Below are 25,118 nucleotides of genomic sequence, written 5' to 3'. Positions count from 1 at the left end.
TGTGTGGCAAGGCTGCCTTAAGCGCGTCAGGCTGCCGCCAAGTCACGCTAAACCCAAGTCACGCGGTCCGATTGCTCGCTTTCTTCGTAGGCGCCTTTTCTCCAAATCCAGAACTTGTCTCGGTCTTGCGTATTTCCATCAATCTCACAACACCTCCTACCCAACGTGACATTGGGTCGTGGCATCTATACGACTTCCACCTCTCTATCTGACGCGCTATCATGAGACCCTCCGTCACCTAAAGCGATGCGAGACTTTGGTCGCGAGGGAAACACTCCTGCGGGGTCCGCGCGGTTTCACCCAGACATCACTTCGTCTTGTAATCCTACACAATGGCCACCGATGTCTACCAGCAGGCCAATGACCTCGACGGCCTCTTCGACGATGTCGACGACGAGATGGCGGACTCGACGGCCAATACCCCCTTTGACCAGAATTTCAACATGCCGGCAGATACAAATGATGAACTCAGTGCGCTGTTGAACGAGGGTGGCGGCGAGGGCTTCAATTTGGATGAGTTGAATGAAAGAGAGCTGGAACAGGGTGAAAAGGCAGATGACGCGGTTGACTACGAAGATATTGGCGACGATGATTTGTTACCGGAGGAAGAGCCGGTCCAGGTCGAAATTACGACCGACATGCTGCCAGGGATTGAGGAGAACGCTTTAGAAGGTCTCGATGATGACGATCTCTTCGGTCCCTCTACCACTCCGCCGCCTCCCGCTACTCCTTTGAAGCCTGACGAGAAGCCTGCGAGAGAAGCCGACCAAGAGTCTGACCTTGCCTCGGAGCATGGCGATGAAGCAACCCAGGACTTGTCTATGCTCGAACCCGAATTGGACGAGGTTGAAGATGCAGAGTATCGTATACAGTTGGCGCTTTTCGCACAGTCGGGTAAAGGCTACATTCCAAAGACGGAGCAGGAAAACATCGAAGAATGGCTGAAGGTCGAATTCCCCAAATTCAAGCGTAACGAGGCACCATTTTTCAATGAACTTTTCCCGCCCCGACCGCACAAATGGCAGGGGAAAACGCCGCTGAAGCCTCCAAAGCAAGTCCGCCCAACCAAAGTCCACTTGGAAATCGAGCAAGACCAAAGAGTGGCCTTCAATTCAGCGGCTCCAATCAACGCGCCAGAGGCTGATACAGATTTCGTGAAGATTCGAGAAACTGTAGCTTCTGTGGAAGCCGTAGAGTCTTCAGAAGAATCAGACCTGGACGAGCCCCTCCCTGGCGGCTTGACGATGCGTGATTTGGAATTCATGTGCACGGAATTCGATACACTCTCGCATCTGGCACCTTCGGACGAGGAGTTTGTTGAGATAAATCCTCGAGTTGTCGACAGCGACGAAGAGATGTTCGGTTTTGATGATGATTTTGATCAGGAGAAACCCCGTAAGAAGCGCCGCCTTGGGTTGGATCCTCAAGATCTTGTCAGGATTCGTGAGCTCGACGTACCATCCTTTGATGACCCCGAAAAGATCACTGCAAGACTCGCCACAAAGGTTGTATTGGACTTGAACGACCCCGATCTACTTGTCGAAGAGGTTGATCCGGAGGCTCTCAGAGCAAAGGTTCGCCCTGGTGAGAAGCGACCTGCCGTGAAAACGCTTAAGGATCGTCTTCAACATCGCTTCAAAACATCCAATGACGCCGAATACGACCTGCTCAAGCAGAATCATAGGCACAAAGTTCGAGGCCAGCTCACCAATCTAACGATCGAGCACTCACTGCCTGCTGTTCGTTTGCAATACCCATACTACCAAGTCCAGTTGTCTCTCCAAGAGTTGCGCAACTTCCACAGGAAACGAATGCACTTCAGACACCCTATTGTTTTTCGACAACCTGCAAAGGTCAAGAGGAAACACCAAAAGCATCGACCCGCTTTGGAGCTCTATCCTACTACGAAAGAGATTTCTATGGCTGATAATTCTTCGATTGTTCTACTCGAATACTCCGAGGAGCATCCTTTAATGCTTTCTCAGACTGGCATGGGTAACAAAATCATCAACTATTACCGCAAGAAGAGCAATGAAGACAACTTCCGGCCCAAATATGAGATCGGCGAGACGTCGCTGTTGCTGCCAGAGGATAAATCTCCTTTCTACATCTTCGGTCAAATCGACCCGGGCGAGACCATGACAGCCCTCTACAACTCTATGTACAGAGCTCCGATCTTCAACCAAGAGGCCAAATCCCACGATTTCTTGGTAATTCGCGAGACCACGGGGGTGCACGGGCAAAGCCACTACTTGAGGAACCTCGAAAACGTTTTCGTGGTTGGACAGGAGCTTCCTTCGGTCACCGTCCCCGGAACACATTCGCGTATGGTCACCACCGCGGCCAAGAATCGGTTAAAGGCCATATCATACCGTATCGCTCGCAAGAAGAGAACCAAGCGCATTCATGTCGAGGATGTCACGAGGCATTTCCCTGGGACGACGGACATGCAGAACCGACAGAAGATGAAAGAGTTCATGATTTTCAACAAAGAATTCAAGGAGTGGGAAATGCGGCCGGGTGATCAGGTCCCAAGCGAAGAACAAATTCAAAAACTGATCCGACCGGAAGACATTTGTCTTTTGGAGTCAATGCAAGTCGGTGCCCAGTATCTTCAGGACTCCGGGTATGCGGATAATGACGAGGAAGACGACACCAAAGAGAATGAGGCCGATAGTATCGAGCAGCAACTCGCGCCATGGAGAACCACAAAGAATTTCCTGCAAGCCGCTCAAGGGAAAGCTATGCTCAAGTTGTACGGTGAGGGTGATCCGTCCGGCCGCGGTGAAGCGTTCTCATTCATCAAGACAAGCATGAAAGGTGGATTCCGGCCGATCGGTGGTTCTGCCATGGACGCCATTGCTTTGAAAAAAGAACTCGGTGGTCACAGCTACAACGTTGCTCGCCAGCAGAAATCCTACGAGGAGTCCATTCGTGGGATTTGGGACAAGCAGAAAGCCAGTCTCGGGTCGAAAATTGAGCCTTCCGATTTGGACATGGATGGGGATGTGGACGCACAGGAAGATAAATACCCAGAAAGCCGGTCGAATATCCGAGCGACGCCAATGTCCGGAACGCAGACACCCTCGATCTCTAGGCGTCGGGATGACGAGACGGCCACCTCATTCAGTAGACGCAGTGTCGGCAGTCAGACCCAGAAAGCCCTACGGATTGTGCGCCGAATCAAGACCAAAGACGGCGAAATCATGGAGCAAGAGCACTTTGAAACTGACCCAGCAGTGATTAAGCGATATATGAAGATCAAGGAAGCGGAAGAGATGCAAAGCACAAGGTTTGTGGGAACCCACACGTTGGTCTCCCTGTCTCTTGCTTACGTGCGTATAGCCTCAGTGAACTCGAACCTACCGGTGACCCGGAGCAGGATGCAAGGCGGAAGAGACGGTCAGCATACCGTTCCTGTCGTGAATGCTCGAACCTTAGGATTGCTAACAATGACACGCAGACTCGAAGAGGCACTCGCGCAACTCGAGAAGAACAAAGCCCGCCGGCAAAAGCGCAGCAAAAACAAAGAAGCCCTTCAAGCCGCTACTTCTCCCGGTGGCACCGCCATGTCTCCGGACGGAGAAGGCGGCGGCGGTGGTGGCGGCGGACGCAACACACAACCTACGCAGCGAAAGTGTGCCAACTGTGGTCAGGTGGGCCACATCAAGACCAACAAAAAGTCAGTCACGAATGCTAAGTGTAAAAATTGCAATCTCCCCATTGATCGCAAGGTTGGATCGCTGTGGATGAGTGCGCCGGGTTTCTCAGGTTGATGACATTGAGAAGGTCAACTTTCTCGTTCTCTTGCTCACTTTGGTCTGAGAATGGTGGCTCTTCACAATGGTTTTAACGTGGGAATGGCACCCGCCGTGTCTCATTTGACGCTATTCCGGTCCAAGGACATTTCATTCTCTCTTTCCCTGGCCATTGTTCGATTACTGACATTGTTTGACTATCAAGACTATGCCCTCTGCTCAACGGCACCGTCAAGCAGGAAGATGGCTTCAACAACGCTGCGTTTATGGGAGCACCACCCACGATGTCTTGAGGAGACCTTTGATTCTTCTCTGCTGGTAAGAGAGTTGAAACCGGCATTCCCCACGGAACGAGAACACCGTTGCGCCACATAACCATCATCAACATGTGGGCGACACGGTCAGCGGTGTCGGCAAGGCGCAGGACACGGAACATGATTGCATCTATATAGATCCCATCATCTATCGCAGAGCGTGGGTACCCCGTATCAGCTGGTGTGGTCTCTGACGAAGCATTGGGACTTTGCGAATGTAACCACCGCCTTCACAATAGTGTCTGGCATGTACAAATATGACACAAGATCCAAGCCTCGACGATAAGTCCGTGTCATTCGTTATCTCGTCTCATGTCCTTGCTAGAAACTCCCCTTCTCTTCCATTCCTCCCATCCTCAGGAGAACACCGCCTTGTCACGTGGCCGGGCGTGCGGCATCTCCCACCGATCTCGTGACGGAGTTTTATCGGCACACCACATGTCGATACTATCGGCGCGCCTTTTGACCGCCAGGGAACAACAAGCTTTTCTGTAAACGGGCATAATAACCATTTGTTTTGCCTCTTTAGTATCCCACAGAACCATTCTTCTCATAAACTTGACCGCCCCAGAAGTGTAGACAGTCCTTGGTGCTGGAAGTAAGAAGATCGCACAAAGTGTTCATACGTTCAAGATGACGTCCGGCAAGCAGTCGTACCTCATCGTCGGGGCTGGCGTGTTCGGAGTATCCACTGCCTATCACCTGATCAAGAAGTACCCTGGAGCATCGGTGACGCTGGTTGACCGGGACGCCTATGATGCAGAGAGCCGGGTAGCTGCCTCGTGGGACTGGAACAAGGTGGTGCGCGCCGACTACGACGACATAGTCTACTGTCGACTGGCTCTCGAGGCACAAGACATCTTCGAGACGGACCCGCTGTGGCAGCCGTATTTCCACAAGACGGGCATCTTCTGGACGTGTCGCAGCAACTACGCACAGGAAGTTATCGACAACTACAAGAAACTCGGTCGGGCCGCCGATCTTCGAGCTGTGTCCGTTGACGAGGCCCGGAAATTGTACGGGGGCTTGTTCGAGGATGCTGACTACAACGGCGTCCAGGAGGTCCTGGTAAACAAGACCAGTGGCTGGGCTGCTGCAGGAGATGCCTTGCGAGCTGTCACCCGCAAAGCTATCGAACTCGGTGTGAAGTATGTGACAGCCGAAGTGACGAGCTTGCAGCTGGACAATGGAGGCCGTTGTCGTGGTGTCAAGACGGCAAGAGGACAGACCCTGACAGCCTCGCATGTTATCATTTGCACAGGCGCATATACGCCGAAGCTGCTGGAACTGAGCGCGGCAGACACCGGCCTCAAGGATCTTCGCACCGAAGGCAGGATTGTCGCCGGCGGCATCACCACGGGGATGACGAAACTCGATGACCAGTCCTATAAGAGGTTTGCAGACATGCCCGTGGGAGTCCAAGGGTACACTGCACAGATTGGTAACGGGCCACCACTTATCTATCTCCTTTCTGAGCCATCTAACTAACCAAATCTGCCACAACAAGGTCCTTTTATCGGCAGTCTCCCGCCAACCCCGGATAGAGAAATCAAGTGGTGGGGACAGACCATCTTCAAAAACACCCACGAAGTGCTTCCCGGGCGCCAGGTTTCCGCACCGCCCGCACAACCAGACTACGCCCAGTGGAACGTGTCCCGAAAGCTAAAGGAAGACATCGATTACGCGAACAAGGTGTTTTACGGCAAGAACGGCGCCAACTGGACGCTGGAGAAGCATCGTATTTGCTGGTATGTTCATTGTCATCGCTCCAATTGGCCCCCTCCCTATGTATCTACCTAGTCCCGACACAGCAACTGAGAAATGGACTTGAGATTTGGGCAAACTAACCTCGGGTGGGAATACGCAGGGACGCCTTCACCACGAGCTCCGACTTCATCATCTCGCCACACCCGGCGGCGAGGGGCCTATACCTCGCGACCTGCGGCTCCTTCCACGGCTACAAGTTCTTCCCTGTGCTGGGCAAATACGTCGTCGAGATGCTCGAGGGATCCCTGTCGCCGGAGCTGGTCGAGAAATGGGCCTGGGACCGCGAGCGGCCGGACCCATCCCTCAACCCGGACTACCCGCGGTGGGAGATGAAGGATTTCCTGGACCCGGTCAGGACTTCGAAGCTGTAAGCTCCAAGATCTACCTGAAAGCCATTTCGTGTGGCTTTGGGGACGAGCGAGCGTCTTTCGGGAGTACGGTAATAGAAATCGGGTGGTGTTGGATGTCGTCGACGAGACCGCGAATTTAAGAACAAAAAAGTGCGTATTTATGAATGCATGCATGGATGAGCTTTATGTCGTTGCCCTTTGTCATTCCATGATCGTTTGCTGCCGTCGAGATATATTGGAGTCATCGAGTGATCTCGTGAAGAACAGGTTGGATTGTATATAGCGAGCAAGTCACCAGCCAGGGTACTTTCACGAGGCCCGTTCTCATCGAGGAATTGGAAGCGTATCACATCTGCCGAATGAAATGTGTCGACAATCTCAAGGGTCAATATCGACCCCCTGCCAATAACGGTTCCACGAGTATAGATTGTGCAAGGCTTCACGCACTGTCAAACAGGTTGTCTCTTACAGAAGGTTCCCCGGATAGACAGAATCCATGATCTGCAAGTATATTTCGACCTACTTTGACCGTCGAGGTGACTTCGTGCCTACCTATACACCGTATTTGGAACGGATGGAGTCACTACATAGTTTAAGTCGTTGCTGAGTCGATAGATCTAGACTCTACCAGAGCGAACAGTACCCATCCATCGCTGGACGGGGCGGTGGGGTCACCTGGGATCCTACATGCAAGTATATCCTCTCATGTACCGACCCACGAAATCTAACTATTATAAACAGAAATTCGGTATGGTAGCGTACGTATCTTACATGGTACGGGATCAGACAAGGACGCCCTTCCAAGTCCCCCCGCCCTTTCAGGCAAGTCATGCTTACCTACCCGTACAACTACCTGTACGACCACAACTACGCGTCCTCTGCAGCCGAGCATTGCATTTACATAAAGACTAGGTGTCCTGTCCGCAAATAAACCAAGACCCTCCTTGGAGAAAGTAGGATCTCGGTCTCCACTGCGGCGCTGGACGCCGCTCCTCCGGGGTGCTCAGCTATGGTCGTTGGTGAGCAGCTTACTCGTCTGCGCCGGGACATGATGAGCTGGGGCGTGCGGGATCGTCTGGACTGAATTGGATAGAGCATCATGCTGGGACAGCGGTGCCAGATGGAAGGAGCGTGTCGTAGATGGGGTGGAGGGAGGGTCTAGCTCTTCACCTCTCGCTTCCGGGATGTGTTGTGTACTCCTTACATCTGTTCTAGACTGTGGCACGACCTCCAATCCAGGACGGTCCTAAATGGAAAGAGAGACTACCTGAAGCTCACCAAGCCAAAGCACATCGAGTCCTTCAGTTGAGAAGTGGGAGAGTAGTCAGGGGTCATGGATGACATTCTCTGGCAATTACATATATAAGGTGCCCCCTTTCCACAGCCTCGTTAAACTCACCAAAGACATGTGAAGCTCTGTCGTGAGTGGTGCATCTTCCATCTTCAGCGAGTAAGAAAGCACTGAGAGAGCCTCGAGGGCAAGGCTGAAGGGTCACGGGGAAGAACAGATTTAATCACATGACACCACGTGAGTACCTAAATGCCAAGCATTTGAAATGACACAAAGTCGTTTTCTTGGGTTATAAAGTCAGACACAATCCAACAAACTCAATTCCATTCATATTCTGTTCATCGTCCTCCAATTGACTTCCCGTTCCAATCGGAGCAAAGCACACACCAAGTAGTCTGGTTTCATCACCGCTATGCTCAACAAAGAGACGGCGCTTATCAAACAGCTACACTCTTATGAGAGTTAAAGCTTACTGTACGAGGCACAAACTACGGACTCGGTGTTGGTGCCCAGCTCCCGCACCCTCCGAGCCTCAGTCATCATCATCTCCTTTCATATCGTGGACCCTTGCTGTGCCTGGGCTAGAACACGGCATATCATCGAGATTGGGTGCCATTGTCAGGATTCCAGAACCCACCATGGTTAGAACATCAGCTTGTTCGTGACGAAACCAATGATCTCACGGTGAGTCATGGAGGTCAGGAACCCGGGACCGATCACACTGTTGCACGCGTCGACAAGTTTCGGCATGTGTTGTCAGGAGCATCGATAAGGTCGTCTGAAGGTTCTGGCCCTTCCGATGGGCACATGTTCTTTATCTGCCAATAATTCTCCGCCGCTGCCGCCAGCGGTTGCCCTTCCTGTTTGATATCTTATGCCGGGCCCGATGCCCCGATCATATGACCGGCATTCCGCCTTGACCCCTTTTGGTTTCGAATTCCTGAGCAGTCTAACGGAGGTGGTTGAGACGAAGGCGGCCACCGTCTCCGATAAGGACATCAGAGGGGCGTCTGGAGGGAGGGAGCATATCTGGATTTAAGCTTCCCCATTATCATGTCCAACTTGGTCCTTCATTCCTCATCGTTGCCCAGTTCTCTAAGTCTTCTAGTCCTTGCAAAACCATGGCACAATCGTTCTTGAAAAACTACTTGGGCCTTGGGCGGTCGTCGCCAGTGGACGACGACAAGACCCCCGTCAGGGCTTTGCCGGCCTCATGGTACACCTCTCAGGAAATGTATGAATTGGAAAGACGAGCAATTTTCTCTAGAAAATGGCTCCTCATCACCCACAAACTGAGACTGGCCAACCCAGGCGACTGGCTCCGATATGATGTGGCTGGTTTCCAGTTCATTCTCTGTCAAGACCGCGACGGGAACATCAATGGTTTCCACAATGTCTGTCGCCACCGTGCTTTCCCTATCGTGACCGAGGAAAAGGGTCACAACAACATCTTTGCTTGCAAGTACCATGGCTGGTCATACGGCCTCAATGGCAAGCTAGCCAAAGCACCAGAGTATCAAGACCTACCAGGGTTCGATAAATCTCAGAACGGGCTCCTGCCTATCCATACCCACATTGACCACAACGGGTTTATCTGGGTCAACTTGGATGGCGGTGCGAAGCCAGAAATCGCCTGGAACGACGACTTTGAAGGTGTCGACAAGCAAGCCAGGTTCGAACACTACAACTTTGATGAGTACCAATTTGATCACAGCTGGGAGATGGAAGGTGAATATAACTGGAAAATCCTGGCCGACAACTACAATGAGTGCTATCACTGCAAGACCACCCATCCTGATATCCCGACCATTGCGGACCTCAGCTCTTATGGGGTCGCGACAAAGGGCGGTCACATTCAACACTTTGGCAACCCTACGCCAGAGCAGATTGCTCGGGGTCTTCGGGTGGCGGCCACCTACTTTTTCCCCAATGCATCCTTGAATGTTTCGTAAGTCCATCACTCCCCGAGCCACTTGACGTCGCACTGACCCTTTTCCCAGGCCGCACTTTTTCTTCATCCAGAGATTCGTCCCTAGCGGCCCTGTCAAGTCCACCATGAGATATGAAGTCTACAGGAACAAAAACTCTAGTGATGAGGACTTTGAACTGGTCAACCAAATTTATAAGAGAATCATGTCGGAGGACAAGTACCTCTGCGTCAACACCCAGAAGAATCTCAATGCGGGAGTCTTTGTCAATGGCGAGTTACATCCCCGGATGGAGAAGGGCCCGCTGTTCTTCCAGAAGTCAGTGCGTGACCTGGTGCAAGCCCACCATAAGCGAGAGACGGAGGCGCATGAAGAGATCTGGCCAGCTCGACAGACTCTACCAAAGGCTGATGTGACCAGCCAGAAGGACGTTGCTTTCTGTTCTGCAGTGGATTGTTGCCGGATCAACAAGGAGCCCATTGCTGTGTAACGATGATGGTGTCATGCTGGATGTTGCGGGTTAATAGCATCTTTTCTAGTCTAGCGTCGGTCGTGTATTAGAATTGCGCATTTAACGAGTATTTGATGTCCTGACGTCGAAGCGTTGATCAAGTGATTGGCCGGGTATGATCCCAGCAGCATCTCCGTAGATGAATCCCTCGCAGCCTCCCCGGGCCAATCGATTTAAGAAGTAGAAGATGATGCGCGGGGTCCCGTGGCAAGGTGGCGAGTTATTTAGTGTCAGGAAAATCCCAGTTGGTGCCGCGGGTTCGTAATTAATTAACCTTAACGATCATGTCCGCTACGTCAACGTCAACAGAAGATAAGGCTTATTGTCTCCTTTTCTCCTGCTACACAATGGAATCATCCCTCATATCCATGCATCCCTCATCAGTTGCCTCTCTCCCAGACCTGTAAGGTCCCGTCTGGGTCTTCCTGGTCGAGGTGGTCCGACATGAGCCCGATGGACGAGTCCACGGCCAAGTTTGACGGAAGAAGACGATCACACCATGCGTGCCTCACCTGCAGGTCTGTCATTTCTACCGAGAGATTGTTTGATATCTCGTGTGCCAATCGTGTTATAGGCGGAAGAAGACTCGCTGTCCAGGGGAGAAACCCGCATGCTCTAGCTGCGTCCGTCTGAAGCAGCCATGCTCTTATGCCCCGGTGCTCAGGACGGCACGAAACGGCCGATCGGTACATTACACGAATCCCTTGTCGACGGGGTGATTGACTGACACCTCGTTTTTAGGAGGAGAGATTGGCACATCTGGAAGAGAAACTAGATCTCTTGTTGAGTGGTGGCTTGTATGAACAATCAACCCGCAGTCAAGTCATGCTCTTCCCCCAACCCTTCTGACAAGGTGATCTAGGCCGAATCATGCCGCACGTCAAGAACAGACACTCGAAGACACCGTCGACTACTCAGAGAAGTCGTACTCAGTAACTCCCCCAGCACGCGAACCCAGTTATCCTACCAGTCATCCTTCTTCAACCCTCGAATTCGACACCGACAACGCAAATCCACGGCCACGCCCATCCGATATTGCTGTTGGGCTCGACCTGTACTTCAAGTACTGCCACAAGCAACCCATCTGGTGCTTTGGGAGAGAAGACATTGGAGATCACAGCTCGCTCCCTGAAGAACTCGCTTGCAGTATCCTTGCTCTGACTTCACGCTTTCCTCCCAAATGTGACCAGATGCAGCGCTACGGCAAAAACGCACGGAGTTTGATCATGCTTCGTATTGCCAACGGGACCGTGGACCTTACAACCATTGAGAGTTTGTGTCTACTTTCGTACTCCTTTTTCATAGGCATGCACATCTCTGATTGAGTTGTCGAACACTCTTGCTGACACTTTGACAGATGGAAACATGTCGCTGGGCCAATTTCACGTCGGTCTTGCTTTTCAACTCTGTCGCTCGGCCACGCTAGACCTCGAGTCCATATACACAGTAGAGGACGCGACCACGGAGCGCAAGAAACGGCTGTTCTGGAGTCTCCAGTTACTCGAGCAGTCTTTCGGCCGACAACATGGCCTTTTGAGCGTCCCCACAGAAACATGGCGACCATCCTATTCTTCAAGAGGCAGAGGTCAGGGCCCAGACAGGGAGGTTGATCAAAAGGCCCCGCCTCTACCCCGAGATGATCTGGGATGTTCAACACCTACCGAGCCGGGGATCTGGAACACAAGCGTCCAGCTGGGATGGGTCTGGAGCCGGGTAAGAAAATACGTGTCCAACTGTGCTCACAATATCTGGAAAGAACCCTGGCGACACGACTCGATGTACGCCATGGTGCTGTCTGATTTCATGGAAACCGAGAACAGGATACCCATTTGCCACCGCTACGACTCGGTCAAGTTCTACGAGCGCAAAGTGGAAGAGCTGAAAGTCAACCGAGACTATTGGGCGCCGTGGTTGAGGGAGCAGTTCAACTACCACGCAATCCCCACGGTCCTGAATCACCCGTTCCTGTACATTATCGGCGCACAACACAATCCGAACCTGGCAATCCCCAATACATTCTGGAGGCGATCTTCCGAACTGGCCCTGTTACACTCGACCTGGATTGTGCGCATGATCGATATGGTCCTGGATAAGCAAATGCCGCTGGTCGATCCATTCTTTGGCCATGTGGCTGCGATTGCGGCGACGGTGCACCTCTATTACTGTTGTGCGGCCGATTCCAGACTGAAACACAAATCAAATACGGACTTTGCAAAGTGCAGGAGGTTTCTGAAGAGCTTTGTGCCCTTTTCACCGGCCTGTAAAGCCTTGGTATGTCCTTACAAGGCAACTAACGACGGGACTAACAGAATCTAGGACACTAATCTGGACAAGATGACACGGATTGCGGCCGGATCTGAGACGATGGACGTTGAGGATTGGATGCCCTCCAAAATCTACCTGAGTGTGCCCTTGATGTGGGATATCCTCCAGTTCAACTGTATGGCAGACTCCCGTGAAACACCGACGGCCGGTTTGCTCGACGCCTCGCTCTCGCCGGCAATGCCACAAAAATACCCGGATGAGAGCTCGACCCTGGAGATCATTGTCGCCACCTCGCCGGAAATCAGCGTCAACACGGCCGACGGAGGACAAGATGCCCCGATATTGTCATACAGAGCGCCTGTTTCGTCCGCACCAGAGTCTACACAGAAGAATGTCTGCAATGAGATATCCGTCGAGCAGGCCGATAGCCTCACGTTGAACACTACCCCCTGGCTCTGGGCAGACCCTTCGCAGTTCGTGGGCATGGGGGATATGGGCTACCACGACTCACAGTCCACCATGGGCGACGCTCGAGCTGCGGCATGGTGGGAGGTCGAAAACATCGGTAACGTCATGTTCAATCACTTTTAGCGCGGCGTCTCGTCACTCTTGGAAAGACTGGTTCTAGAGCACAAGGTATGCTTCTCCGGTGGTTACTGTTCCCATCTGCCTGATCTCCCGGGGACTAACCCATAGCGTGGCAGAAGGCGACACGGTCACACTGCTGCTGTCATATTTTTTTTCCCTGTCGATGTTGAAACTCTACGCTGTTTGCGTTGCGTTGCGTTGCAAGCGGGCTGCGAGCTAGGAGTTTCACGGGGCGTAAATGACCTGACCTGGGAACTTAGAGGGTGATTGAGTTGTTGTTGTTTTTTTGACAAATTCAAATATCCTGATTCGACCGTCTGCGTTGGATAGACTCCTTTTCTTGTGGAAAGAAGACTAGTGCGACCTTCGATATTATCAATCGAAATGGTCGGAATAGGAACGAACGAGAAAGACATGTTTTGCAAACGACACCATGTCTGGGCTGGCCAGCAGTGAGTGCGTCGAGCAACGTCAAGTGGGCCAAAGGACCTCATGACACCCCAACGGACAATGGCCCGTCGACATGGCCGGCGCATGCAACCAACACGTGTGTCTCTCCTTGAGGGGTTGTGGTCAAAGAAGTCAGCGAGCGAGTGGCTGGGATGGATGCCGAGCAAAGAGCAGAAAATAGTCAAAAAGGGGGAAGGAAGCAAGGGGGGAAGCAACCTGGAAGCGATCACCAGACAAATTTGTACTCCCGCTCAATCCGGGATTCGGGCCGTGGTACATATCTACCCTTTGGTATGTATCCTATTCGGTAAGGGTCTGCGACCGTCTCACGCACCACCACCACTCGCGGAGGTATCTAATCCGTCCGGGGTTCCCTAAAGATCTGGAGACCCCCTTCTCTTCACAATCATGACGCCAACACACAAATAGCGTGAGGGAAGGAAGGAGGGAGGATAACAAGACCCAAGTTGGATTAGAAAGAAAGAAATAAGGACGGCCTGTTCGGCTCCGTATGCCGCGCTCCAAAAACACCCTCCCAGTTATGTACTAGGTAGAGCAAGAGCATTTGACTGAGTTTCAAGTCAAGCACACAAGCACGACAAACCAGGAGACTAAAGCGACAGAACAGAACAACCCACGGATCGACAACCAATACGAACGAGATTATTGGAGGGGGGGAATAATACTTCGGAGGTATTCCCGATTAGGAGAGTTTACTCGTATCTTATCTCCTCCCCTACCTCGTCCAAGCGACGTCCCCCGCGATATCAGACACACCCACGCACACACACACTCTCTCTTGGTTGGTTCTAGGTATCTCAGATGTCAGACGAATATTTTGGCGTATTGCCGATGAAAGACGGAAAGAGATTGTGTATTTATACGCCGGATTTTGTTATTGGTCGGGGGACCTTCATGCATACCCTGTGATGGACGATGAACCGCCTCTCACAGTCGGATCTATACAGAGTGCTCTATACAGCTTTATTCCGATACTGGTTTTATATTCTCTTGTATGATGTGACTGCTTCTGAAAGAGATATAGAGGGGAATTCATTGCTGGGCGTTGCTATATACCCCATTCCATTCCACTCGGTTCTATGCAAGGACCTACCTCCTGGGATCTGGTATGATATGCCCTATATTATGTATGATATACCCTTGTCTGCACCATCCTCGTGAGTTAGGTCGCTGCGTGCCCCGGTAGGGAGGCTACTTCGACGGCGTCCGTCGATACAGGCCACCGCGGGTCCCCGATTCGAGTCCACCTACCTCTGCACTTCTGCATCGCTGCAGGACGAGCCGACCCTTTCTCCCTCGCTCCCTCACTTCCTCACTCAATCAGTCAGTCGTGGAACAGGCCTGGCGTGTATCTCCACATGACGCCACTTCATCATATCCAGCGCGGGTGTCTAGAGGGATACAAGGCTATATACCGATCGTTCTAGCCTCGCTGTATACAATAAATAGATCGTCGTCTCCCTTCTGTTCTGTCCGATTCTTATAAGCTGTCTCGTCTGCACTATCCTTCTTCATCCATTGGCGGAAAGCCATTCTTGCCAGCATTACGGAGTACAAAATATGCCCGCGCAGTCGTTCTTTCACCACCGTCAATACAGGATTGGAAACGAGGTTGGTCTACAACATCGGGATTCTGCTACAGTATATGCCTGGTTTTTTATATCCACGGCGACCTTTTGAGGCTTGCATTCCATCATTGGAACATTGTCAATCTACACATATATACATTCAACCTCATGGTCCAGATGCGAAACGGAGACGCTCTCGGCAGTTGACCCCAAACGGCATCCCCAAGGCTAGCCATATCCGGAAGCCTCAACCTCAGCCAATATTATTCTCACCGCGGAGACGAACGCCCTTCTGATGAACACCAGAATAGCTGAGACAAGTCGCTTGCGATAACACCCACCCGGTACGCGGAGTAGTCCCCCTTAGCGCTTCCTCGAGGCGAACAACACGTAAGATTCCCACTGATAAGGCTATCACATTCAACACGATCCAAGATCCGGAGTCCGGTATCCGGGGGAGAAACGGCCGGGCGCCGATCAGGTGATCGTCACTGCAAGCCGGGGTGTGGTATTGAATTGCCAGAATAGGAAAGGACACTTGACGGAGTGACTGGCTCGTAAGTACAAAGGGTTCTTTCGGCTCTCTTTACTCTAATAAGAACCCCCCCTGGGGTGTTTTGTATGTATGTTTGTTCTATGACTTGAGTGACTAAGTGAGAGAGGGAGAGGTAAGAAAGAGCGAAGAAAAGAAATAGATTGTCAATATCCCCATCAGAAGAACGAGACGATATCTAGGCCTCTCACCATGGGGTCCATCACCGTGGCGCCCGTGCCTCGCGTCGCCATCATCGGCGCCGGCATCGTGGGCACCAACCTCGCCGACGAGCTCGTCTCGCGCGGCTGGACTGACATCACCGTCATCGAGCAGGGCCCGCTCGACATGCCCGGCGGCTCGACGTCTCACGCTCCTGGCCTGGTGTTCCAGACGAACCCCTCCAAAACAATGACCCAGTTTGCTCGGTACACGGTGGAAAAGCTGCTCTCGCTCCAGGAGGACGGGCAGAGCTGCTTCAACCAGGTGGGCGGCTTGGAGATCGCCACGACGCCCGCACGTGTCGAAGAGCTCAAGCGCAAACACGGCTGGGCCTCGTCCTGGGGGGTCGACACCCGCCTCCTCAGCAAAGACGAGTGTCTCGAGCGGTATCCCCTGCTGAACAAGGACCTCGTGCTCGGTGGCTTGTTCATCCCGACCGACGGGCTGGCCCTGGCGGCGCGCGCGGTCCAGCTGCTCATCGACCGCACTCGCAAGGCCGACGTGCGGTACCTGGGCTCCACGCAGGTGACGGGGATCGAGCAGAGCAACGACCGCGTCACGGGGGTGATCACGCCCGAGGGAGTCATACCGGCCGACATTGTCGTCTCGTGCGCGGGCTTCTGGGGCGTCGAGGTGGGCGCTATGGTCGGCCTGTCGATCCCGCTGCTGCCCCTGGCGCATCAGTACGCAAAGACGACGCCCGTGCCCGCGCAGGCAGGCCGAAATCCCCGACCCAATGGAGCCAGTCTCCCCATCCTGCGCTACCAGGACCAGGACCTCTACTACCGCGAACACGGCGAGCAGTTTGGGATTGGCTCGTACGCGCACCGGCCCATGCCCGTCGTGGCGGCGTCTCTACCCCTCGCTTCCAAGGGCGTCGATGAGAAGAACATGCCGTCCCGCATGGAGTTTACGACCGAAGACTTCAAGCCCGCATGGGACCTGTCGCGGGAACTCCTCCCGGCGCTAAAGGAGAGCGAGATCGACGACGGCTTCAACGGCATCTTCTCCTTCACGCCAGACGGCGGGCCCTTGGTCGGCCAGTCGCCCACGCTGGACGGCTTCTACGTCGCCGAGGCCGTGTGGGTGACACACTCTGCCGGGGTGGCGCGCGCGGTGGCCGAGATCCTGACGACAGGGCGGTCCACGGTCGACCTGGCCGAGTGCGATCTGGGTCGGTTCGAAGAGGTGCAGCTTACGCGGGCGTACGTCGAAGAGACATCGCAACAAAACTTCGTCGAGGTCTACGACATCCTCCACCCGCTGCAGCCGCGCGAGTCGCCGCGAAACCTGCGCGTCAGTCCGTTCTACGCCAGGCAGCGCGAGCTGGGCGCGTACTTCCTCGAGGCCGGGGCGTGGGAGCGGCCGTTCTGGTTCGAGGCCAACGCGAAGCTGATCGACCAGCTCCCGCCCGAGTGGAAGCCCGTGGAGCGCGACCCCTGGTCCGCGCGGTACTACTCGCCCATCGCGGCCGTCGAGGCGTGGAAGACGCGCACCGCCGTGGCAATGTACGACATGACGCCGCTGCGGCGGCTGGAGGTGGTGGGTCCCGGTGCGGTCGACCTCCTCCAGCGGCTCACGACGGGGGACGTGGGCAAGAAACCCGGCGCCGTCACGTACACGCTCGTCCTCGACAGCGCGGGCGGGATCCGCAGCGACATCACGGTGGCACGGCTCGCCGACGAGCTGTTCCAGGTCGGGGTCAACGGGCGCGTCGACCTGATCTACTTCTCGCGCGAGGCGCGGCGGCAGTCGCAGCAGGATCCCAGCCGGTGGGCGCACGTGCGCGAGATCACGGGCGGGACGTGCTGCGTGGGACTCTGGGGCCCGCGGGCGCGCGAGGTCATCGGCGCCGTCAGCCCCGACGACTTCAGCAACAAGGGCCTGCGGTACTTCCGGGTCAAGCGGGCCAGCGTCGCGGGCATCCCCGTCGTGGCCATGCGGCTGTCGTACGTCGGCGAGCTGGGGTGGGAGATCTACGCCAGCGCCGACAACGGCCAGCGGCTGTGGGACGCCCTGTGGCAGGCCGGCCAGGCGCACGGGGTCGTCGCCGCGGGCCGCACGGCCTTCAACGCCCTGCGCCTCGAGAAGGGCTACCGCTCGTGGGGCACCGACATGACCACGGAGCACGACCCCTGGGAGGCCGGCGTCGAGTTCGCCGTCAAGGCCGGCAAGCAGGGGTTTGTGGGCCAGACGGCGCTCGAGGGCCGTGCCCCTCCCAAGAACGAGGAGGGAGAAAAGACAGAGGTCGCCGCGGTCCAAAGAAAACGCCTCCGCTGCCTCACCGTCGACGACGGCCGCTCCGTCGTGCTGGGCAAGGAACCCGTCTTCCACGACGGCCGTCCCGTCGGATACATCACCAGCGCTGCGTTCGGCTACACCATCGGCAAACCCATCGCGTATGCCTGGCTTCCCGGCAACGTGGGCGAGGGCGCCGCCGTCGAGATCGAGTACTTTGGCAAGAAGATCCGGGCCACCGTCACGCCGGAGCCGCTGTTTGATCCGCAGATGAGTCGGTTGCGCGGGTGAAAAAAAAAGGAAAGAAAAGATGGAGGAGTCTGTTTGACCAGAAGGGCAGGGAGAAGGAGAAGAAGAGCTGGACAAGCAAGGCTGGACGACATTAAAGGAGAGGAAGGGACTTTGTTGATCCCTCCGCCACCTCTCTCCCTCCCTTCTCCTCTACTTACCATTCATCCCTTGTGTCTTCTGTGGTCAGACACCAACGACGTGTCTTGCTTGACCTTTGAGTCTTTGACTTTATTAGTTTTTCGGCTTTTGAAACCAAAAAAACGGGCGCAAAAGGGGAACCAGAACCAGATTGACTGCATTGAATGACCTTGTCTTTTTTTTTTCCCCATCTACCTACCTACCTACCTACCTACCTACCTCCCTTCTTTCATGCGAGGGGAAAGGGGACGGCCATGATTTGATACTTTCACATCATATCACATATTTCACCATTCATATCTCCTGGGTTTTACGTAGATTGCAGCGAGAACGAGCCAGTTGGGTTTTATATTATATACGAGGAATGAACGATATTAACTGGGATGAAAATGAGATGAGATGAGACGAAGTGAAATGAAGTCGAAGTAAAACGAGGGACAAGAAATACATACATGTTCCTTAAAGTACTATCCATCCACACTCCCCTTTCTTAATCTACTTGACCTTTTCTTGTATCGGTGGTGGAAGTATCACACTCTATGACAAAACTTTTTGTATTTGATCGATATTGAAACTGACCGACCGACCGACCGACCGACTGACTGACTGACTGAGCAACGCCTTTTTCTATCACATGTGTTATTACGTTGTAGCTTGATGTACAACTACAGAGCCAGAGATAACTTCCGAGCCACACGCGCGTGTTGCCACGACGAGCTCGTCATCTTTTGCTTGAAACCTGGATCCTCTCTCGCTCGGGTCCTTTCGGTCCAGATCCTGCGGAATCCCTCCTCCAAGAAACGCCTGGTATGATTGTGATTCCGTAAACCTCACTCACCAAAACACGACTTTTTTTGAGATACTCGGCTCACACAACGCTTGTAAAGTGTTGTGGTCGCCTGCTCGCTATCCATCCATGCAATGCTTCGCATGCTCAAGCTTCATCAACGCCAGCCCTCATTTCACAGCCAGGCACTTGATGTCAAATGTCAGCTTGCTGTTTTTGGGGATGCCCGGCAAGGCCTTGTTTCCATATGCCAAGTTCGCCGGGATGATCAATCTTCGTTCTCCGCCGACCTGAATTCCCTGGAGACCAATGTCCCAGCCCTTGATCACTTCGCCGGCGCCCAGCTTGAAGCTGAACGGCTTGCCAGACTTGTTGCTGTCAAAGACCTTGCCGTTGTCGAGCTTGCCAATGTAGCGCATCTCCAGACGTGCCCCTTTCTTCGCGGCAGGGCCACTACCAAGCTTGCGGTCATCGATGGTGACACCTTGAACCTCCTTCACCCCCAATGTGCCAGAGCCGGTGCCTGACTTGTCCTTACTGTCAGACTTGGCAGGCGTCGCAGATGGAGTCGGTCCTTGCTCCAGATTCTTGGCGAACTGGACTTTCTTCTCAGAGCTGCCATTGGCCTGCGCGGCTTCCTTCTTGCTTTCGGCAGAGGCACCGACTGCGACAGCTTCACCATCGTTCTTCTTGAGTTTCTTGAGACGCTTCTTCTCCGCTTTGCTGAGTTTCTCGGATCCTGCTGCCTTGGCTTCCTCCTTCTTCAGTGACTTGGCAACGATGTCATCAAGGTTGTCCTCTTCCTCATCGTCCTCGTCATCTTCGGCAGGTCGTTTGTTCTTGCCTTTCGCAGCCTGCTTGCTGCCCTTGATGGCCGCATTGTCTTCCTCTTCATCAACTTCGGTGATGCGAGGGTCTTCGAGATCATCGAGAGCGTCAGAATCCTCGTCGACGTCCTCGAGGGCATCTAGCTCGTCCTCGTCTGGGGACAAGTCATAGTCTTCCTCGTCATCCTCATCGTCTTCATCGTAGAGGGACGCCGAGCCGTCATCTTGAGGAATCACGTAGTTGCCAGTGAGATTGACCGTGTATGCACCAGAGACCTTGAAAAAGATCTTCTCGCCTTCACCGACGACAAAGTCAAGAGTTTGTTGGCAGTTCTGTCATCGACGTTAGACCATGTCTCACACCTCAATGGCGGAGACTTACCTTTTCGGGATCGAGAGTGCAGACAACAACCTCGTCCATCTCAAGGGCCTCGTCATCTTCATCTTCTTCATCGTCCGCATCGTCCTCTCCGTCCAAAGCTTTGGCTTTCCCTTTCGCTTTAGCGCTCTTCATGAGCTTGGTTAGCTTCGCGATGGCTGCCAAATCCTCCGCGGTGACTTCGTCGTCATCTGATCCTTCCATATCTTCGTCCTCATCTTCATCCTCGCCTGCCCCATCAGCTTTGGACTTTTTCTCGCTCGGCCCGCCATTCACTTCTTCGTCATCCTCGTCGTCTTCTTCGCTGTCTTCGTCCTCATCATCGTCGAGACCAGCAAGGTAATCCTCATCGTCTTCATCATCGTCATCATCGTCAAGCATGCTGTCCGGAACGCGAATAAGTTTGAGAGTGGCTCGGGGCGGGCGCTTGTCATCGGGATCGTCCAGTTCAGGTTCAGCACTGGGATCAATGGCGGCCATGGTCAAACGAAACTGCGCAAGCCAATTAGTACACATATCCTGCTATTTGGACAGTGATCAAACATACCATGGCAGCAAACTCGGGGACGGCAGGGACCATGATGTCCCCCGGAGGGACTTTCATGGCGTAGAGCGCCACAGGTTGAATGCCCGACATGTTGGCAGTGCACTTTCTGCAGGACTGGCAAAAACAAAGAACCGATGAGGTCAGATTGATTTCAGGATAGGATAGTCCCAAAAAGAGAGTACTTAAGACCGAGTTCGATCTTGTGAGACTCAAGTGAGGCGCAAAAGAAGAGAGACAAAAAAAGTAAAAAAAGAGCTTTACAATAATTGGAGAGCCTTTGGAGTTTCGCTGCCTCAGAAACGAGTCCCAGCCAAGCCTTTTAAATTTTGCTTATCGATAAGAACTGGGCAAAGAACTGGGCACTAGTGGGGGGTGTGAAAGCGGCGTTAGGTCTGCCTGCGCCTGTCGCGTTGCTTCGCTCCACGCGCCACTCAACTCTCTCTGTGTCTCCGTCCACACTCATGTTATGGTCATACATTCACGGGATGGTCGCGATACTTAGACAGATCGTTTGGCGATCATGACACCTCCTAGCCCACCATGGGCTCCCGACTAGAAAAGAACTCGACGCTGGTGCGAAAGCGCATCGAAGGCCACACCTTCAGCGACGAGCAAGGCGAGGAATATGAAGCCTCCAAGTTTGGCGGTTTCGCCGACTATATGCGAAGGAAAAAGATCAAGCTACAGAATCTAGATGTCGAAATACGCGCCAATTCCTCTGACAAGCCACCCATCTTCCGCGGCGTTGTCGTCCATGTTAATGGCTACACCCAGCCTTCGCTGCGCGACCTACACACCCTCATCGTTTCTCATGGCGGCGGTTTCCTTCAATACCTCGATGGCAAGACTGCCGTCACTCACGTTATTGCAAGCCATCTGACTCCCAAGAAGACGGTCGAGTTCGCGCGATACCGTATCGTCAAGCCAGCCTGGGTGGTCGATAGTGTGCAGGCAGGGAAACTGTTACCGTGGGATGGCTATCGGTTGGTGGATGAAGGGGTCACCCAGAAGGTGTTGAGTTTCGAGAGTGGTCAGATCACCAGCCAGGTCAATACTCAACAGAGCAGATACAAGGATCAAACCGAGAGAAGTTCGAGCCCTTTTCAATTTTCCACAGGAGAACAGCATCCAACTGGAATCAATGATTATAAAACCCAAGTTCAGCAGACAAATGGCCCCAGTTCTGACAAAGAAGTCGATTCCGCAATTCCCATCCGCGGACATGAACAGGAGACGAATGGCGATGTTGCCATACCACCTGGAATTGCTCCAGCATTCCATCTCGACGGGGGCGCTGAGGTTTCGACAAACGACATTGCTAATCTCCAACAAAAGTCTCCTGAGCTGGTTCAACCAGCAAACACTCTACTAGGTGACCTTCCAAAGCCTGAAAAGCGCCAGTTGACGGCCGAAGAGCACAATGCTGTTCTCCTCTCCAATCCTCATATGGCCAAATCGAGTACTGCGAACCCTGACTTCATCAACCAGTACTACCGCGAATCCAGGTTGCATCACCTATCCACCTGGAAGGCAGAACTAAAAGCACAGCTGCAGGCCCGCACCCAAGAGAAGCTTTCCTCCCAGAAAAGCAGACTCAGAAGAGCACCAGGTGCAAGGAGATACATCCTACATGTTGATTTCGACAGCTTCTTCGCTGCTGTATCCTTGCGTAAACATCCTCACTTGCTTGACAAACCTGTGGTGATTGCACATGGTAGCGGACCAGGGTCCGAGATTGCGAGTTGCAACTATCCCGCTAGGAAATACGGCATCAAGAACGGTATGTGGATGAAGTCTGCCTTGGGGCTGTGCCCTGATCTCAAAATTCTACCATATGACTTCAAGGCCTACGAAGAGGCCAGCCGTCACTTTTACGATGCTATCCTGGAGGTTGATGGTGTGGTTCAGAGTATCAGTATAGATGAGGCTTTGCTGGACGTCAGTGAGCAATGTCTCAAGATCGGCGGGTCGGATGGAAGGGGTCTTTCGGAGAGTTCAATATACCGTGAGCAAGAAGCTGCGCAGCGTCTCGCACAGGAGTTACGTGCGTCTGTGAAAGAAAAGACAGGCTGCGACGTCTCAGTTGGTATAGGCGGTAATATCCTGCTTGCCAAAGTCGCCCTACGCAAGGCCAAACCGGCAGGACAACACCTGATTAAGCCAGAAGAGGTCCTGGATTTTCTAGGCGATCTGACAGTTACGGATCTGCCCGGCGTTGCATGGAGTATTGGGAACAAACTGGAAGAAATCGGGATCAAATTCGTCAAGGATATTAGAGCCTGCACCAAAGAGAAACTCATCACCACCTTGGGTCCCAAAACTGGCGAGAAGATATGGGACTACTCCCGAGGCATCGACAAACAGGAAGTCGGTGACCAGGTTGTCCGGAAGTCAGTGTCGGCCGAGATCAACTGGGGAATCCGCTTCGTCAATCAACAACAAGCAGAAGAGTTTGTTCAGAGCCTCTGTGAGGAACTGTCGCGGCGGCTTCTGGAGCAACTGGTCAAAGGCCGTCAGTTGACCATGAAGATCATGCGCAAAGCTGCGGATGCTGGTCTGGATCCTCCCAAGAACCTGGGTCATGGCAAGTGTGACACTTTCAACAAGAGCGTTGTTCTTGGAGTTGCCACGAACGACGCAAATATCCTGGGAAGGGAAGCAATCTCCATTCTGCGTGGTTATGGCTTCCCACCTGGAGAGCTACGAGGCTTGGGTGTTCAAATGCAGAAACTGGAGCCGCTGAAGCCGTCCACTACCAGCACAGGCGGCTTTATGGATGGTAGCCAGCGTAGGCTGCAGTTCAAGAAGCCTGGCACACAGACTTCGACACCCCCCAGACTGACAGACCAGAACAGGCAGAGTCCTCTACCCAAGCAGACGCCGACGTCTAAAGAGGCGACTGATCCTATCGAAGAAGTGTCAACTCCCGAGAAGCCGAAAACGGGCCAAGTCATTCCTGGTGCTACTGATACCATTTTCATGATAGGCGAAGAGAGCTCTGCTCAGAAGCCACTGAATATCAGCGGCACACAATTCATGCTCCCCTCCCAAATTGATCCTACCGTACTCGCAGAACTACCAGCAGATATCAGGAACAAATTTGCGCCGAAGCAAAAGAGCATCTTGGACATTATGAGCACTTCGACTCGTGCAATGTCACCTTCGAATGAGCCGCTGTCGCGCTCAGTCTCACCATTCGTTAGTGACAATGAAGCTGCATTACCGAGTCAGAGTCAACTTGATCCCGAAGCTCTTGCAGCACTCCCACCAGACGTCAGGGATGAAGTGCTAGCCCAGTACAGACATCAAGATAAAAGAGAAAAGTTACCAGCGCAGCAAAGTGTGCTACCTCAATCCCCTCACAAACCCAGGACATCGGGTCAAGGGAAGAAGCTAGTTGTTACGCCAACCAAAAAGCCGAAGACGACTTCAATGTTCGGCAAGGCTACTTCGAAGCGTGGCGGCGAGTCTTCGTCGACTCTCACACAGTCCAATTTCATGTCTATGCCCAAGATGAATGTGCACCAACCACAGCCACATTTCCACATGGCTGAAGAAATATCCGAGTCTTTTCTGAACGAGCTGCCCGAAGACATTCGCCTGGAAATCCTGGCAGAACAGAAGAGAAATCGAATGAAAGCCAGATCTGGCCTGAACTTCGACGTGCACAGGAAAAAGACTAAGAGTACTACTACTCAAGCAGAAGCTACGGCACGAGGGCAACAGAAGATCCAATTGGCCAACAGACCAGATAAGCCAACGTTCACTTCCCAAAGGCTGAGTTCCCTGCCGGAGTTGCGGGACGCCATCTCGGCTTGGGTTCGAGAGCTCTCCATGGATGGCGAAGAACCCGACATGGAGGATGTGACGGCGCTCTGTGAATATCTGAGCAAGGTCGTCTCTGTTGAGCGGGACATGGCGAAGGCTGTCGCTGTGGTCAATTGGTTTGGGTTAGTGATAGAGTATGAGAACTTTGGTAGGGACGAGACGCGCGGGTCGTGGGAGAAAGCGCTGGCTGTTCTGAAAAGAGACGTGCAGAAAGCTGTTGTGGACAGAGGCCTGCCTGCGGTGGTGTTTGAATACTAAAGCAAATTCTCACCGGTGAAGTGGTACCATCACATTGACATGCGCTGTAGATGAAGAAGCAGCAGAAGAAAGCAGAGAGTGAGAGAATGTGAGAGAGACAATTACACAGTAGGTGCGTTCCTTTGCGACTTTCGCAGTCAAACTCGTCCTGCCCATCCGCATCTTCCTTTTTTGTTCGCTCTCTTTGCTCATCCCGACACCAGAAACATCCCCATTGACATCGACATTGGCTTTCGCTTGACTTTACTTACATCTCCATT

General features: G+C 53.3%; 6 protein-coding genes across 6 annotated transcripts; 5 read left to right on the top strand and 1 right to left on the bottom strand.

Moving 5' to 3' along the window:
• Nucleotides 1-332: 332 nt before the first annotated feature.
• Nucleotides 333-3,776, top strand: AYO21_01218 (hypothetical protein; the record flags this gene model as incomplete). The annotated part of the gene is made up of 3 exons (XM_022651202.1): nucleotides 333-3,292; nucleotides 3,346-3,402; nucleotides 3,464-3,776. 3 exons carry the CDS (start codon nucleotides 333-335, stop codon nucleotides 3,774-3,776), a joined length of 3,330 nt encoding a protein of 1,109 aa, XP_022516680.1.
• A 929-nt stretch (nucleotides 3,777-4,705) lies between these two features.
• Nucleotides 4,706-6,210, top strand: AYO21_01217 (hypothetical protein; the record flags this gene model as incomplete). Its single annotated transcript, XM_022651201.1, has 3 exons — nucleotides 4,706-5,513; nucleotides 5,580-5,820; nucleotides 5,940-6,210. 3 exons carry the CDS (start codon nucleotides 4,706-4,708, stop codon nucleotides 6,208-6,210), a joined length of 1,320 nt encoding a protein of 439 aa, XP_022516679.1.
• A 2,391-nt stretch (nucleotides 6,211-8,601) lies between these two features.
• AYO21_01216 (hypothetical protein) lies at nucleotides 8,602-12,775 on the top strand (the record flags this gene model as incomplete). Its single annotated transcript, XM_022651200.1, has 6 exons — nucleotides 8,602-9,428; nucleotides 9,481-9,730; nucleotides 10,661-10,716; nucleotides 10,782-11,191; nucleotides 11,277-12,190; nucleotides 12,236-12,775. The coding sequence occupies 6 exons, from the start codon at nucleotides 8,602-8,604 to the stop codon at nucleotides 12,773-12,775; spliced, it is 2,997 nt and encodes a 998-aa protein (XP_022516678.1).
• A 2,781-nt stretch (nucleotides 12,776-15,556) lies between these two features.
• Nucleotides 15,557-18,094, top strand: AYO21_01215 (hypothetical protein; the record flags this gene model as incomplete). Its single annotated transcript, XM_022651199.1, has 1 exon — nucleotides 15,557-18,094. The coding sequence occupies one exon, from the start codon at nucleotides 15,557-15,559 to the stop codon at nucleotides 18,092-18,094; it is 2,538 nt and encodes an 845-aa protein (XP_022516677.1).
• Nucleotides 18,095-19,189: 1,095 nt separating this feature from the next.
• AYO21_01214 (hypothetical protein) lies at nucleotides 19,190-20,862 on the bottom strand (the record flags this gene model as incomplete). Its single annotated transcript, XM_022651198.1, has 3 exons — nucleotides 19,190-20,179; nucleotides 20,229-20,717; nucleotides 20,773-20,862. 3 exons carry the CDS (start codon nucleotides 20,860-20,862, stop codon nucleotides 19,190-19,192), a joined length of 1,569 nt encoding a protein of 522 aa, XP_022516676.1.
• Nucleotides 20,863-21,312: 450 nt separating this feature from the next.
• AYO21_01213 (hypothetical protein) lies at nucleotides 21,313-24,858 on the top strand (the record flags this gene model as incomplete). The annotated part of the gene is made up of 1 exon (XM_022651197.1): nucleotides 21,313-24,858. One exon carries the CDS (start codon nucleotides 21,313-21,315, stop codon nucleotides 24,856-24,858), a length of 3,546 nt encoding a protein of 1,181 aa, XP_022516675.1.
• Nucleotides 24,859-25,118: the final 260 nt, after the last annotated feature.

This window comes from Fonsecaea monophora (assembly GCF_001642475.1).
Source record: "Fonsecaea monophora strain CBS 269.37 chromosome Unknown Scaff4, whole genome shotgun sequence".
Classification (NCBI taxonomy): domain Eukaryota; kingdom Fungi; phylum Ascomycota; class Eurotiomycetes; order Chaetothyriales; family Herpotrichiellaceae; genus Fonsecaea; species Fonsecaea monophora.
Note: the sequence above shows the minus strand (reverse complement) of the source record. Positions and strands in the feature narration are given on the sequence as shown.